The sequence below is a fragment of the Ictalurus punctatus genome, chromosome 4, assembly GCF_001660625.3.
Source record: "Ictalurus punctatus breed USDA103 chromosome 4, Coco_2.0, whole genome shotgun sequence".
Classification (NCBI taxonomy): Eukaryota; Metazoa; Chordata; class Actinopteri; order Siluriformes; family Ictaluridae; genus Ictalurus; species Ictalurus punctatus.
The window spans coordinates 20,419,292-20,434,880 of NC_071284.1; the positions used below are offsets into that span (position 1 = coordinate 20,419,292).

A 15,589-nucleotide genomic window follows, 5' to 3' on the forward strand; every position below is an offset into this window, starting at 1 on the left:
TTATGGAACAGTCTTCCTATTAGTGTTCGGGACTCAGACACAGTCTCAGTGTTTAAGTCTAAGCTTAAAACGTATTTGTTTACTCAAGCCTACCCTGACTAGATTCTGTTCTACTTTCTCCCTCTCTCCTTTCGCCGAGCCCCACACGAATTTATGGAGATACTAGAGATCCAGATCCTTTCTGCCTCTGGATGGAGCTCAAATCTTCTTTAATTCCAGACTGCTGGGACTACGGCTGCTCTTAACGCCATACAGACTTCATATAAATCCATAATGAACTTTTTCACAATATCTGTTGTTACCCAGATGAGGATGGGTTCCCTTCTGAGTCGGGTTCTTCTCAAGGTTTCTTCCTCTTAAAACATCTTAGGGAGTTTTTCCTTGCCACCGTCGCCACTCAGTGGCTTGCTCAGTTGGGATAAATTCACACCTTTAATATCTGTATACCGTGTTGATATTTCTGTAAAGCTGCTTTGAGACAATGTCTATTGTAAAAAGCGCTATACAAATAAAATTGAATTGAATTGAATTGAATACACACTCATACACCCATCCGTACACTACGGACACTTTAGACATGCCAATCAGCCTACCATGCATGTCTTTGGACTGGGGGAGGAAACCGGAGTACCCAGAGGAAACCCCCGCAGCACGAGGAGAACATGCAAACTCTGCACACACATGGCCCGGCGGTACTCGAACCCCGCAACCTGGAGGTGTGAGGCAAACGTGCTTTTATATATATATATATATATATATATATATATATATATATATATATATATATATATATATATATATATATATATATATATGTGTGTGTGTGTACAATTTGGGGGAATTTAATACTTGAATTTAAATGATAATTATGTAAATGATAAAATGATCAAATATGTTATAATATATGTATCTCATGTGGTGCCTCCCGAATGCAGATGGACAACAAAGGCACTGTGGAGCTTGAGTACTCCTGGCAGGTTATGATGGAGACCTTTGGAAAGACTCTTTGCTTTAATCATGGAGGTAACTGTTTAGTCTGCATCAAACATTAGCACAGAAATCAATATATGTAATCACAAACCATCAGCATTTTCTATGTTAGATATTTGCTTATTATTGATGGAAATTTGCTACCTTTGAGAAAACTGTAATTTGCTTAATAACTCATATTGTAGTAATTGAGTAATAATCTAGTTAAGTTTAAGTTTTTGCAATGTTATGTTTACAGACATGACTGCTACTTCTGCCAAGGGCAGTCAGACAGGGCTGATGCCAGCCAGCTATTTGAAGAGTTTGTCCACTCTGCTGTTAGGAGATCCAGAACTTCCTCCATTCACTGTGGAGCCCAATATGGGGCTTATCCTGCCTGGAACCAACCTGATATTTCATATTCCCTTCTCCCCTCTAGAAGTAGCCCAATATGAGGCCAGGCTAGTCTGCAGGTCTGCAAATCAAACACAATTGCTTGTTCTTAATTTCCTAATGAAATATATCCTCTCTTTTTTTTAATGTGGATTTACATCAGTTTCATTTGTTATGTACTGTAATTGGTTAAAAACCAGACTTACACTTTTTTCTTTATTTCTCAGAAAAAGTGATTCACACAAGTATGCTTACAATGGGTCTCATTTATCAGTCTTTTAGTAAAGTTGTGTTTATGTTTGCATAACTAAACCTAACTGTTATGAATCGGGACTGGAGGCGGATGCAGGTGCAGGTCAAAGTCTTTATTAACAGTAGACAAACAAACACAGGAAACGCGGTCTTCACCAGGAAAACGAGAAACTGGTATCGTGGCTTGAAACTAGAGCAGAGCATGAAACCAGACCGCGTAGCATGCTAACGCATTCACTCTCGTAATCAAACATAAACGGGGAACACATCAGCCATTTGATACAAACTATCCCAACTATAATACTGCGCGAAGTGCGCAGTCACACAAGGGGTTTAAATAGCAAACATAATCAAACCAAAACATGGACATCTGGGGCAAATCAGAGACATGATCAAACTTAATTCAATGTCCAAGCGGGAAGCGAACGAAAACAAAAAAGAGTCACGTGACCAGTCAGAAGCCGTGCCGCAGTGCCATCTGCTGGCTGTGGCGTAACACTAACCTTTTTTCCCCTAAAAAACATTTTGGAAAACTGATCTTCTTAATATTGGCGTGCATATGTTGATCGACCATAACATACAAAGTGCATCCCTGACACAGGTCATTTGCATTTAGTGATGAGAAAAACTCCATAAAAAGTGCTCAAAAATACAAATCTGAAAATTGCTCAAAAATCAAACTCCATAAAATTGCTCAAAAATCAAAACTGAGTGCTCAGACAGCTGGGATTGTGAAACAAACAATCTTGTAAAGCCTGAAAAATAGAAGTGGTCAACTAGCAGGCGGATGTGTTTTTGATGGAGACTCCAAAGCACATCTGTAAGTTACTCTGGATAAGGGCATCTGCTAAATTGTCACGTCCCGAGATGTAAGGGAGATTAGGACGGATGCAAGTGCAGTTTAACAGTTTTATTTAAGAGAGAGACAGGCAGATAAATCCAAATCGTAATCCAAAAACATGCAAAAGGTCAGGTGATCGGCAAAAATCTAATACTCCGCGCCGTGTGCTGGGAGGTACGTGGTATATAAGCAAACATAATCAACGTTAAGTGCTGAAGACTGACACCAATCTAGATACATGCTCGAACAACAGCCAATGACAGAACAGGGAGGAGACATAACAAACATAACAAATGCACATACTAAACAATGTCATGGTTGTCAACATTCGAAGAGCGGGCGCAGTTTAAACTTTACAGTATATTCCATAAATTAAAGTGCAATAATCCATGCAAAATTATATCATTTGAAGTCGATCAAGTCAAGATTTACAATAGTTTGTCTCCATATTTGTAAATTTACACACACTCAGGAGCAGGAGTAGAATATGAAGTTTTTATAAATTTATAGGATTTTCATGAATACCAAATTTCTTGTGTAAATGCCTATACAAGTGATTTACAAATAATTCTGTTCGTATCCAGCTCAATAAATTAGGCTCATTGCAATTAAGGCATTAGTAGAGATCATCTGGCACTGTGAATATGTGATATATAGTGTGTCTTTCCATTTCTGATTAACAGTCTAGTACTGGTAGTAGCCCTGAGATCAAGTTGCATTTAACACCATCTATACTGACTTGCTGGCAGCATTCCCAATCTGAAGGACAAACAGAGTCCTGTGATAGCAGTGAATGGATGCAGTATGATGCCTTATTGCCATTTTCATCTGGAAGGCTCAGGATACCTCACTGATAACAGACAGAACCTTGAGCTCCCTGCCCCCCAGGGGTCCACACCCAGGGCCATCCTGGATCCCAACACCAAAGAATTCACATCCACAGGGGTTGGCACATCTATCTGCAGGTGATCAGTTATATAAATCAGTTTTATGTATCATGTGATCTTAATTGATATTTTGTTATGGTAATTGTGTTGATAATTTGCATATTGATCCTGTAGGACCTTCAGTGTTGTAAATCCCACCAACAAGCAATACTCATTGTTGTGGAGATGTGAAGACTCTGAGCTTAAACCCTTCACCTGCCTTACACCAAAGGACTTCATTCAACCTGGCAAAGAAATGGAGGTAAAATATATTAAATAACTGCATATTATATTCAGTAGATGCTTGTATGTACAATGCTTCTGGATATGTTTAAATTAGCCTGCATTGAATACTTTTTATATTAACCTTGAAAAAAATCGACTGCCTCAGGTCTCATTTAAATATCACACCCAAGAGCTGGATTTTGTGGAATCCTTCTGGACCTTCTTAATCCCAGAGCACAAGTTCTCTGTGCCCTTACTGCTGGTGGGCATAGCGAAAGATCCAGTGGCGTACATTGATCATGCTCATCTTAATCTAGGCATAGATTTAATAACTTTTACACTGGCAGGCATAACCTGCCCTAAACTGAAACACTCATGTAGTGAGAAATGGTCTAAAAATCAAAACATTTTGTTCAGCAGCTACAGAAAACATTTTATAGAATGTATTGTTGCTAAATGAGGTTCTACCTGGTAAATCCAAAGGAGGTTCAAACTTTCTCTTACGATAGCGTGTTTCATTTGTTCATAATCAAACACTTTTTTAACCATATGGCAACCTATTGTAGTATCATAAGACAGTTAATATATGGTGCCACACTAAAACCACCAAGTACCATAGTTACAATAAAATGCCATAGTAAAACTGTGGCAGCATCATTTTTAAATATGTAATAAAAATATTTACTGTAAAGCAGTGTAATAAAAGCATGATAACACGTACTGGTTATGGTTACCACATGAGTACCTGAGTAAAACTGTGGTAGTATCATAGTAAAACCATAAGTAACTATAGGGAATTTTCATATTGAATATCATGCATGAATGTGTACACATGTAGGTCGTGACGTCCATAAAATTGCGTATGTCGTGAATGAAGAAGACCAACTGTCATGATCTCGCCGGCAGATGGCACTGCGGCGACGACGTGCACAAACAGCTGGAGAGAGCACACGTGCACGTGCTTGAAGTGCACATGGGCGATAGGACTTTGTTTACAACAGACATGTGCACTTGTTTTGGTTTCTGTTCTGTCCCCGCCCTGTTCAGTTATTGGCGGAGGTGCGAGGGTGTGTTTTCAAGTGTTACCAGCTGTGAGCAGTTAAGGTAATTGTGACTGGTTATTTAAACCCCTCGGTTTGCTGCGCACGTTCCGGGTTATTAGAGGCCGATAGGTGTAATGGTGTCACGCGATAAAGTTTCCATGTCCTGTCTAGTTTCTTGTTCCGAGTTTCATGTCATAGTTAAACGATAGTTGCATGCCATAGTTAAACGAGTATTCGAAGTAATGAAGTTAGATGTGTAACGCGCTACGCCGTCATGTTTCTATGCCCTGCTTTGAATTCAATAATCACGCCTCAGTTCTAGTTAATGTGTATCTGTGTAAATGTGTTAAACGGTAGCGGTTCCATGATTTGTTCTGGCTTCGTGCCATAGCCTTAGTTAAATGGTTTTCATTTATAGTTTCTTGTTTCATGCCATAGCTAAATGCTAGATGAGTACAAGTGTAAAACGGGTTGATGGATTATTGTGCTACGCTGTATTGTTTCATAGTCTTGTTCTAAGTTTTGTGTTTCATGCCTCAAATCTTGTTTCTGTTTTGACCCCGTTTTCCCATTTCCTGTACTAGTCACATTAGAGTGTAAATAAAGAATTTACTCCTGCGCTTACTTCCTGTCCCAGTCTCGTAACGTAACACCAACCTTTCCACTTTGCCATTGAGGAGGTCTCTCGGCACTCAAAGTCTTTCAAAGAGAGCCTGATACTGAAGCCCATGCAAGGGACAATACCCCCAGAGACAAGTAAGGCACTCTCAGCACTATACAGCACCACAGTCCTATTACCAGGAATGGAAATAAAAGCTAAATTATGAGAAAATAGTCACTAGGTATGTACATGGTGTTTATCTATTAGGTTCCCAGTGGCCATATCTTTCACACCTACACAGGAGGGTGTGATGACATTTAACCTGCGCATGGTGATCAGAGGAAAAATTCAGCCACTCACTATGAACGTGAAAGGGGATGGCTACAGCATGAATGTCTGTGTCCAATATGAGAGTCCAGAAGGGGCCATGACTGAACTCTCTGCTACTGATAGTCATTTTGTGGACTTCAAACAAGTGAGCTATGATATATTATCTATGAAACAGCATATTTATCTGAAAGTTTATTATAAGTCACCTTGAAACAGGGCCTGAGATTTAAAAAAAATTAAAATCTACCACTAAGTTTTGTACATTTCAATAGATGATCTAATTGGGAGAAAACTGTGCAATTATATATATATATATATATATATATATATATATATATATATATATATATATATATATATATATATATATATATATATATATATATATATATATATAGACTTAGATTGTTTGAGGAAGAAGTTAATACAAAAGTGTATCTTTGTTTCATTCTTTTTCTTTTGGATAGGTGGAGCTGAGTAGTAAGTCCACGTGTGCCTTTGTGGTGTCCAACCCAGGGAGGTTCAATGTGGATATGCAGTATGAGATAAAAAGGCCTGAAGAGCTGCACTGCCACCAACAGGTGGAGTCCACAACAGCTGTGGTGCTAGTGGGAAAACATAATCGATGCATCCTCAGCTTCTTACCCCTGAAGAAGTGTGACCTCAAACATATGGGCTTCTCAATCAAGGCATCCTGTTTCTTTTTTTCCTCTTTGTCTTTTATTTATTTGTTTGTTTTTTTACATCTGTTTTTGTATTTCATTTTTGTATATTCATGTGTAGTGAGTTTGCAATGTTTTATGATTCTTGCTTTTGATTCATTCTACTCTGCAGGTAAAGGACGGCTCTGTTTTCCGTTGCCGTCTGCTGGGTTCTACCACCAGCCTGGGTCTGGAGTTTTCTTTTCTCAAGTACAACTTTGGAAAGACCTTCATTTACTCTGCTGGCATGGTGCCTGCCACATGCACACTGCTTATCAGCAACAAAGGCGAAAGAGGAATCAGGTAAATGGTGGGGTCATCATGCATAAACTGTAACTCATTAATTTTTTGTGTTTTTAAAAATATTTTTAATTATATGTTTCCTCTTCATGTATTATAGTGTGGACTGTTTATTCTCCAACACTCCTTTTCTGGAAGTGAGCTTCATACCTGCTATCATACCATAGCTCCATACTGTTGGTAGCATGGAGGTGCCTTTCTACCCACGAGAAGCAATGCCCTACCATGAAAAGGTGGTCTTTGAGATAAATGAGTGTTCCATGCAGGTAGTGGAGATCATGGGGCAAGGAATCGAGATGAAGGTGAGAAAGAGAAAATTTACAATGCACTGTCAGTGGCCTGCATGACATCAAGCATTTCTGATCTGTTTACATAATTTTAGATAGTATTCTCATCAGGGTCTGCTTTTCCTAGATTGACGTAGAGGATCCAAAATTAAAGATTGTGAAGCTTGGAACTCTAAAGGTGGGCCAGAGGAGCAAGAAGCTCATCCCTGTCTTCCTTGACCTTCTCTCTCCTCTTCACACCCTCTGCACAGACTCTACTGAACTCTAAGGTAGGACACATAGACACACAGACCTGACCTGTCTCACTTACAGTATATTCCTTCATTTCATACCTGTCCTATTCATTTCATTGTAGTTCACAGTAAGTCACAATAGTTAGTGAATAATATCTTTAATATCAATGAACAACTGAAGATTAATTGATATCTTCAGTTGTTCATTGATATTAAAGCATATTATTCACTAACTATTTTAATAATTAAACTAATTTAACAATGGACACACACACACACAAACCAATTATGCAAATGATCTATTCCACTCTAGAATGTGTATGTATGTTCTTCAGGTCCTGTCAGTGAATCCAAGTAGGAAGGTGACGCTGAAGGGTGGAGGGGGAAAGTGTGTGGTGGAGGTGCTCTTCAGCCCTCAGCGACGCATGGCCCCGTTCAGTGAGGAGGTGCAACTGAAGTGTTTGGGCACCATACGCCCCCTACTGGTGCTGAAAGGCTGCTGCTGCCAGGGTGTGGAGGTCACACTGGACCAGAACTACTTGTCCTTTCAAGCTGTGGCCCAGCGTTGCCAAGCCACACGTCCTATTATGCTGCAAAATACAGGAGACATTGGGGCTAGGTGCATATATACATACACATATTCATATCGACCATCATGTGCATGGTATGGTCTTGAGCAGGGAAGTCAGACTCCAATCCTGAAAGGCGACATTAATACATGGTTCAGCATTTTACTTCATTTAACATCCCACATCAGCTAATAAACCCTTTTGCAAAGTTCGAGATTCTACTCAACAGACATTTGTTGGGAGTAGGAAAGACAGCAACGGCACAATTTATGAATGACAATGCTGAATTTTGTGATTATTTTGTGATTGTGATTAAGAGGAAGAAGAAAAATAGTTCTTCAAGCTGACACTCCCACTGTAGAAAATGAAATAAGTGCTACTCTTCATTCTGTTTTTTTTTTTTTTTTACTGTTCACAATGTCCATGAATACATTATTAAATAATAGTTTGTTTTACCATGATATCATTATATTCAATAAAGTTCTCTCTTTACAGATGTAATCATTTACCTGATTTGATAATTAAGTACACTCTAATCATAAACATTCTAATTAGTTTTTCTCTTGTACACATATTTTGTGTATTGTTGTGGTTTATATATCTTTTTTTATTACTTTTGCAGTAATTACTATTCTGTGGCAAATCAAGAATTTTGGATTCTTACTTTGCATAACTTTTTAAAGACCATGTGTGTATTTTTGTATCAGGTTCAAGTAGGATGCAAAGGCTTTTGCCCCAGACTTCAGTATCTGCCGTGCTGAAGGTTACATTTGCCCAGGAATGGAGGTGCCTTTGGTGGTGACCTTTGCTCCTGATGAGGTCAAGCAGGAGCTGTGCTATGATAACCTTTTCTGCTCTATAGAGGGGAGCAAGCCTGTAACCCTCACCCTTGCTGGCTCCTGCATTGTTCTCCCAGTAGCCAATCGGGTAAAACATTGTCTGTGTGATTATCATAGGTATTAATTGTCTTTTATTGATCTGTGACCTATATGTATATACTCTCTCTTTTCCCCCTCTACAGGTGCTGAATTTTGTGTGTCAGGTCCGTAGTCAGTGCACTCAGTTTGTGATTCTGTCTAATAATACTAACCAGCGATGGTGCCTGAAGCCTGTGATTGAGGATGAATATTGGAGTGCTTTACTTTCCCTCGTCATAGAGTCATACCAGCAAAATAAAGCCTACAAGATCACCTATAAGCCCATGGCCATGACCACCGATGGTAAAAAGCACCTGGTAAATCTCTCTCTACCAGAGATCAGTTAGTTTAGCTTGAGTAACCTGACGGAACATAGACAAGCCTTGAATCCCTGTTTGACAGTTTAATTAACATTTTTAACCAGTCCTCTAAGGAACATAGAGTTTAATTCTGAAAGGGAATTACCAGCTATGCCTTTTAATGTCAGTTCTCTCTGAATTGTCTTTGAACTCTACTTCAGACAATTTGTGTTGTTATCTAATTAGGATATCAGTTAATTTTACTCGTACAGACTGAAGAGTACATGAGAAACTATCAAAAATATAGAACATTCTCCATTAACAAAGACCTCCATTTTCATGGAGCTGAATGTAAAATGCTGAGTGTGAATGTGCTTTATGTTTGGTCTAGGGCTCCATGTTTTTCTCTTTCCATGCTGTACACCCTACAGGGCACAGAACAGCCACCTAAAGCCGTGAGCACAATCAGCCGTGAAGTACCTTGCAAGACATCCTAACAGGATAGCTTGACTTATTCATACTATATAATGCCAATTAGGAGCATGGATGGAATTTGTAGGTATTGTATTGATTTGTGTATTCCTAAGAAGTTGGTGGAATTAGTATAGTTTAAAACATAAAAGAAACCAGTTAGAGCTTGACTTATTCATACTATATAATACCAATTAGTAGCATGGATGGAATTTGTAGGTATTGTATTGATTTATGTATTCCTAAGAAGTTGGTGGAATTACTATAGACTGTGGTGTTTGGCTCTACTTTGGCATTGTATTAGCACTCATTGTAGCTGAAGAAGGAGATTTTGTAGTTCCGTTTAGTCAATGCCGACACATCCACATAATCAAGCCCCTTCAGTGAGATCATGCTGTCAGGACGTTCGGGTTTAATCATCTCCACTATAGCATGGAATCTGCACAGCAGGAGCAGGAGTTAGACCTGTATTATTTTTTAGTATTATTATTATTTTTTACTGAATACATTAAGTCTATGTATGTGAGTTTGTGTGTAGTACCTCTGAGGTTTGGACAACCAGTTATGAACAGGGAGAATCTATAACTGGTTTCTTTTATGTTTTAAACTTTGTTAAATATTTTAACAATTCCATACCTACAGACATACCTCTTAATTCCACAAATAACCTTTAAATTAACCTTCTACTATCTCAACTTCAAGGCTACACCTCCAGGAGTGATCAGCACAATTGAGATGCTTATAGTGGTTAGGCAGATGACTTCAGGTTGTGTGAACTTGGAAAATCCTTTACCCACCAACCTGTTGTTCACAACTGAGTGCCGCAATACAGATGTCAACGTGCAACCTTAGTTCTCAGTGCTTGCACTCTCTATGGTATCACTTGTTTTAGTTTTTTTGTTCACCAGTTCAAGTTGTAAAAGTGGCTGGTGATTGTCTCCTCACTTGACATAATTGACCAGTGAGTAAGGACAAATAGAATTCATTTGGTGCCTCTTGTTGTGAAGTTTTTGAAGTTGCTATTTTCAAGGGACTTCTGTTAAGGCTCTCTCTCTCTCTCTCTCTCTCTCTCTCTCTCTCTCTCTCTCTCAAACAGGAAACCTTGAGGTTTGAGTACCACCCTCTGCGTTCAGGTGAAACTACAGCATGACTCATGCTGTATAACAATTAACTGGGTTATTTCTACTATGAGCTTTTGCTCCGTGCACTTCCTGCTCCTCCCTGGAAACCCCTTTACTTCAGAGCACCACTGTGCAGTGGTCAATACCTCACTGCCAAGTTCACCAGCTACTCCCTTGTCAAGGCTGAGTACACCTGCAGGGTACAGCTTTGTTGAAATTTCCATTAGGTTGTATGTTCCAGTTTCACTCTTTCTTTTGCAAGTCACTCTCTTTTTACAATATACCACAGGATTAAATTTTTATCTTAACCTGTTTTGTTTGGGCCAAAATGACAGAATTTGACCCATATTTCACCAAAAATATACTAAAAGGGTTTTCCAACAAAACACTAATGCTTGGCTTAAATTTTGAAAAATAATTTTCAGATTGCAGAGATCATATTTTGGTCATTTTAGTTTAGAAAACTGAAATATAAATGTGAATAAATTCCCTTTTTTCAGAAATATCAGATATGTAAATATGGGACAAAAAAGATTACTTTAGCTCCTGCCACTCACATATACATATCAGAAAAACTGTCCAATACCTGTTAATCCTTCTAAACTTCAGACAGACCGTCCTGACTTGTGGAAAAGCATTTAATGCCAGTGGCGGTGACCCCCAAGCAGGCACGGATGTCAGTGTGGAGGTCTATTTTGAGCCCTGCTAGTTAGGTGAGGTGCGGGGCCTATTGACAGTATCATCCAGCACTGGAGGGGATGATGTGTACCCTCTGTATGGAACATGCACACCTCCCAAAGCCCAGGGCCTCTTTGCCATCCGTGCTGGTTCCAACATCTCCATCCCCTTAAAGAATGTCTTCATGGAGACCACAGCCTTTTCTTGTCAAGTGGACAACCCGGCGTTCACCATCAAGGGCATGGACACCATTCGCTCAAAGAAGACTCATCAAATCATTGTGAGCTTTGAGAGCCCATAGCCAGGCTCCAAGACCCCCTGCACAAGAAAACTTATCATCTCAAGTCCACGCACAGAGGGCCATGGCACAAGCCTCTCCTGGGTATATTATCTGAAAGGCAACTCCCCAGAGCAGCATCAGAGAGAGAAGATGTCATAAAGTGCTGCCAAGGTCCAAAGAATAAATCTTATGTGTGTTTATCTTAAAAATCACATCCAACTGTAGTTTTCAATTAAATAAATATTTTAGCAATGGTCACTTTTTGCCTTGTACAGTTGTTTCAAACCCAGACAAAACCAAATAATAATTTTACCTACATTTACCTACCTAATATAAGCATAATTACATTTCATTTACAAGTGAATTTCAAAAGTAACTGTAGAAGTCTCTTGTATATGATGTGTGTGTTTTTCTGCATAAATTATTTGCCTTTAAGGTATCTGCGATATGAATTTGAACACTGACCTAAAGACATGTCTGCAGTTTATTCAATATTTGAATGGTTTTAACAGTCTGGCAAGACACTCCATAGAGTGTGGGAGTACTTTAATGAGAGAGTGGGCGAGGAGAGCTAAAGCAAGGGCAGCATGACATTAAGCAGCAGTCCTCATAGGGGCATAGTTTAAATTGGCTCTCAGTTTTTCAATTTGTTCAATGCACCCTCTTTTCCAAACATTCTGTTTAGCCCCAGCAGGTCAATTAGCAATATGATAACACTGAGCTGCATATGACAGCCTGATCATTCTGACATACCTGATATACATATGTTTGTAAGTAATAATCATCAGTTCTTATTGGTTAAGTGGACTGAAAGGTCTGAGACTCTTCACTGATTTAATGCCGATTGTCCGGGCTGCATTTGATGGCTCTACACGTGCCTGTTTGCGCTCATTACCCATTTCCATGAAGTGGCTCTTTTGGTGAAAGCGCTGTCGGACAGCAGCTCCAGTGGGATTGAATGCCAACCCATCCAACTTTTAGTGAGCACAGGAGATGCCCTACAGAGTATGACAGAGCTACAGCAAGGGGCTGATGAGCCTATACCATTAATGTCTAGGAACCACTCAAATTAAGGGCTTTCTCTTCCCTATTGGTGCACCACTGAGCCACAATAGTGGGGGCAAAGATAAGAGATTACTGCTTGTTAAAATTAGCCAAGCCCAATTTCTGGAGGAAAAGAAGGAAATGGTTTGCTGCCAGTCAGAGTGCATGAAAGAGCCATATTTTCCTCTTGAATGCCTCATTATAGGAAAGTAACTGTGGAACTATTTTTGTGTGTGGGAGAATTGTTCCTAGGGCCAATTAAATAATGGCCTTTTAGCAGGAATACCTTAATCACTTGTGTCAAAGAGAAGTACTGGGGCGTTTTAACCCTCAGCCGAATATTTCTTATGTCTTGTTTGTGTGTGTGTGCGTGTGTGCGTGTGTGTGTGTGTGTGTATGTGTGTGTGTGTGTGTGTGTGTGTGTGTGTGTGTGTGTGTGTGTGCATGTGCACGTGTTTTTTCTTTTGAAAAAAAATGGTGTGATGCCTGAAGTGCTGGGCTGTTATTTTCCTATCTTCCTTCTTTAATTCCTGAATTAAAGAGCTCGTTCCCCTTATAAAAATGGTATGGTACATTTTATCATATATAAAGCATGTATTTTTTATTCCATGTATACCACAGCATTTTGCATTTTCTACAAAACAGGTTAGTTCCTAATAGTTCTCCCTCTTCTGAAGTTAATAAAATAAATTTTAAAAATGCAGCTTGACATGTTACTAACAAATTTCAAATAATATGTTGTCTCCCCAAAAGACTTTCCCATAGCAGAAAGCTTAAAAGACAGCTTTACCACTGGCTGTTAAATCTCCTTCCATAGATAAATGTTATCCTTACAGGAAACATTACTATATTTACAATTTTATGTGTTTCTTTGTTGAATAGAGTACAGGCTTTTTTTCTTGAAAACCTTCTAAACAACTTGTGGTGATGTAGGTGATTTTGGATTGTAGTTTTGGAGACTTTCTGACCCCAAGACACAACTAATTACACCTCCAGGAGTGATCAGCATAACTGAGATGCTTACAGTGGTTAGGCAGATGACTTCAGGCTGTGTGAACTTGGAAAATCCTTTACCCACCAACCTGTTGATCACAACTGAGTGCCGCAATACAGATGTCAACGTGCAACCTTAGTTCTCAGTGCCTGCACTCTCTACGGTATCACTTGTTTTAGTTTTTTTGTTCACCAGTTCAAGTTGTAAAAGTGGCTGCTGATTGTCTCCTCACTTGACATAATTGACCAGTGAGTAAGGACATAGAATTCATTTGCTGCCTCTTGTTATGAAGTTTTTGAAGATGCCATTTTCAAGGGACTTCTGTTAATGCTCTCTCTCTCTCTCTCTCTCTCTCTCTCTCTCTCTCTCTCTCTCTCTCTCTCTCTCTCTCTCTCTCTCTCTCTCTCTCTCTCTCTCTCTCTCTCTCTCTCTCTCTCTCTCTCTCTCTCTCTCTCTCTCTCTCTCTCTCTCTCTCTCTCTCTCTCTCTCTCTCTCTCTCTCTCTCTCTCTCTCTCTCAAACAGGAAACCTTGAGGTTTGAGTACCAGCCTCCATATTTCACCAAAAATATACTAAAAGGGTTTTCCAACAAAACACTAATGCTTGGCTTAAATTTTGAAAAATAATGTTCAGATTGCAGAGATCATATTTTGGTCATTTTAGATGAGAAAAACTAATTTCTGCAATTCTCCAGCTGAGATTCTTGTAGATTTTTGGGCCACTCTAACCATCCTCTTCACATTGCATTCAGATAATATAGACACACGTCCAATTCCAGGTTGATTCATAATATTTCCAGTTGACTGGAACTTCTTAATTATTGCCCTGATGATGGAAATGGGCATAAGTATCTTTTTAACAAAAGATCAAAAGGTTAAACAATAAAGACAATTTTTTCCCAGCCTTCTTTGCTCATATTTACCATTTAAGTGCTTAGTGAAGAAATTGGTCTTTAGTCTTCCTTTGAAGATAATCAGTGACTGAGCTGTTCAGACAGTCAGGGAAAGTTCAAAGTAAGTTTTAATAAATGTCCATGTTGGTGGAGGTTGGTCCATTTGGCATTGCAGGCAAGCATCGGTCTTTTAAATCTGATACAGGCAGTTTCAAGGAGCCAAGACAATATAGAAAGGGGATTATTATGGGTAAGTTGCAGGGCCATGCATGTATGCATGAAAAGATCTGTCAGAAGTGAGTTGCAGTAGTCCAATTTTTAGATGACAAGGCACTGAACATGCACCTGGGTGGCCTCAGTGGAGAGAAATGCTGATTGGTTGTCCAAAACTACACCAAGGTTTTGTGCTTTGCTGGATACTGTTTACAGTCTTAAATTTACACTGAGTGTTCCACCCCACTCCACTCCAAATGTCTCTTACAGTGTGTTAAAACCCAAGTTTCAGGGCCCTTGTCTAGCTCTGGGCCCTTCAAATGATTCACTCCCCTCTTTACCCCATCTTCGTGGCACTCCTGACAATTATTTTTCCACCATGGTCCTGTTACTTGCATTGTTGGAGGTGGTGACAGCTTTCCACATCTCCCTTGGGTCTCCACTTTTTTTTCACAGTAATTAATCTCAGCATGGTTTCATTTTAATAGCTATCAAACAAAGCAGGCTAGCTAGCTCAAAAGCTGTTTTAAACCTTTTTTTTTTATTATTTAATATTCACATTTCACCCATGAAGTAAGTGGCATTCATTGGCTCATATGTGGCGGATTTGTGATTTGCGACACAGACGTGTATGATATCGTGACCAGGTTCTCAAAACACTTATTGTTACAATTTACATGCTTTGTAGTTCCTCAATGGGCCCTTTTCACACTTCTTTGTCCTTGTTGTCATAAGTAGCCTTCGCCTGGTAACTTTACTTCATCGACATTCAAAGAGTAAGAGCTTTTGCAGTGTCCTTTTGAGGTACAATTCTAAACAAAAACAGTATTCATTGCTTTCTTGATGAAGAGCAGAGCAAACAAAGCAATCAGGAGGGAATAAGTCAGAAGCTTTTCACTACATCAAAGGTAACTCAAAGCTTAAAATATCAGCTCATGTAGAGTTTAGAGGGCAAGTAAACTGCAACCGCAGTGAGTACAACTTCTCTATCTGAACAAAGCTTATCTGACA

At 39.3% G+C, this 15,589-nt stretch overlaps 1 protein-coding gene across 2 annotated transcripts; it reads left to right on the forward strand.

Moving 5' to 3' along the window:
• Positions 1–3,019: 3,019 nt before the first annotated feature.
• On the forward strand, positions 3,020–10,406 carry LOC108263948 (hydrocephalus-inducing protein). 2 transcript variants are annotated; one of them, XM_053678031.1, is made up of 9 exons: positions 3,020–3,420; positions 3,517–3,643; positions 5,287–5,405; positions 5,518–5,725; positions 6,048–6,269; positions 6,415–6,584; positions 6,682–6,883; positions 6,996–7,137; positions 7,437–8,177. In XM_053678031.1, exons 4-7 carry the CDS (start codon positions 5,561–5,563, stop codon positions 6,746–6,748), a joined length of 624 nt encoding a protein of 207 aa, XP_053534006.1. In that variant the 5' UTR covers positions 3,020–3,420; positions 3,517–3,643; positions 5,287–5,405; positions 5,518–5,560; the 3' UTR covers positions 6,749–6,883; positions 6,996–7,137; positions 7,437–8,177. The 2 variants fall into 2 exon arrangements, with proteins under 2 accessions (XP_053534006.1, XP_053534007.1); XM_053678032.1 differs by lacking the exons at positions 3,020–3,420; positions 3,517–3,643; positions 5,287–5,405; positions 5,518–5,725; positions 6,048–6,269 and adding exons at positions 8,378–8,597; positions 8,692–8,904; positions 9,318–10,406 and having other exon boundaries at positions 6,419–6,584; positions 7,437–7,720.
• Positions 10,407–15,589: the final 5,183 nt, after the last annotated feature.

What these genes read in the sequence shown, in the direction of transcription:
- LOC108263948 (XM_053678031.1), top strand. Translation starts at nt 5,561, where the DNA reads ATGACATTTAACCTGCGCATGGTGATCAGAGGAAAAATTCAGCCACTC. An exon ending in ATTTTGTGGACTTCAAACAA is followed by an intron (nt 5,726 to 6,047) that starts GTGAGCTATGAT and finishes TCTTTTGGATAG; the next exon opens with GTGGAGCTGAGTAGTAAGTC. An exon ending in AAAGGCGAAAGAGGAATCAG is followed by an intron (nt 6,585 to 6,681) that starts GTAAATGGTGGG and finishes CATGTATTATAG; the next exon opens with TGTGGACTGTTTATTCTCCA.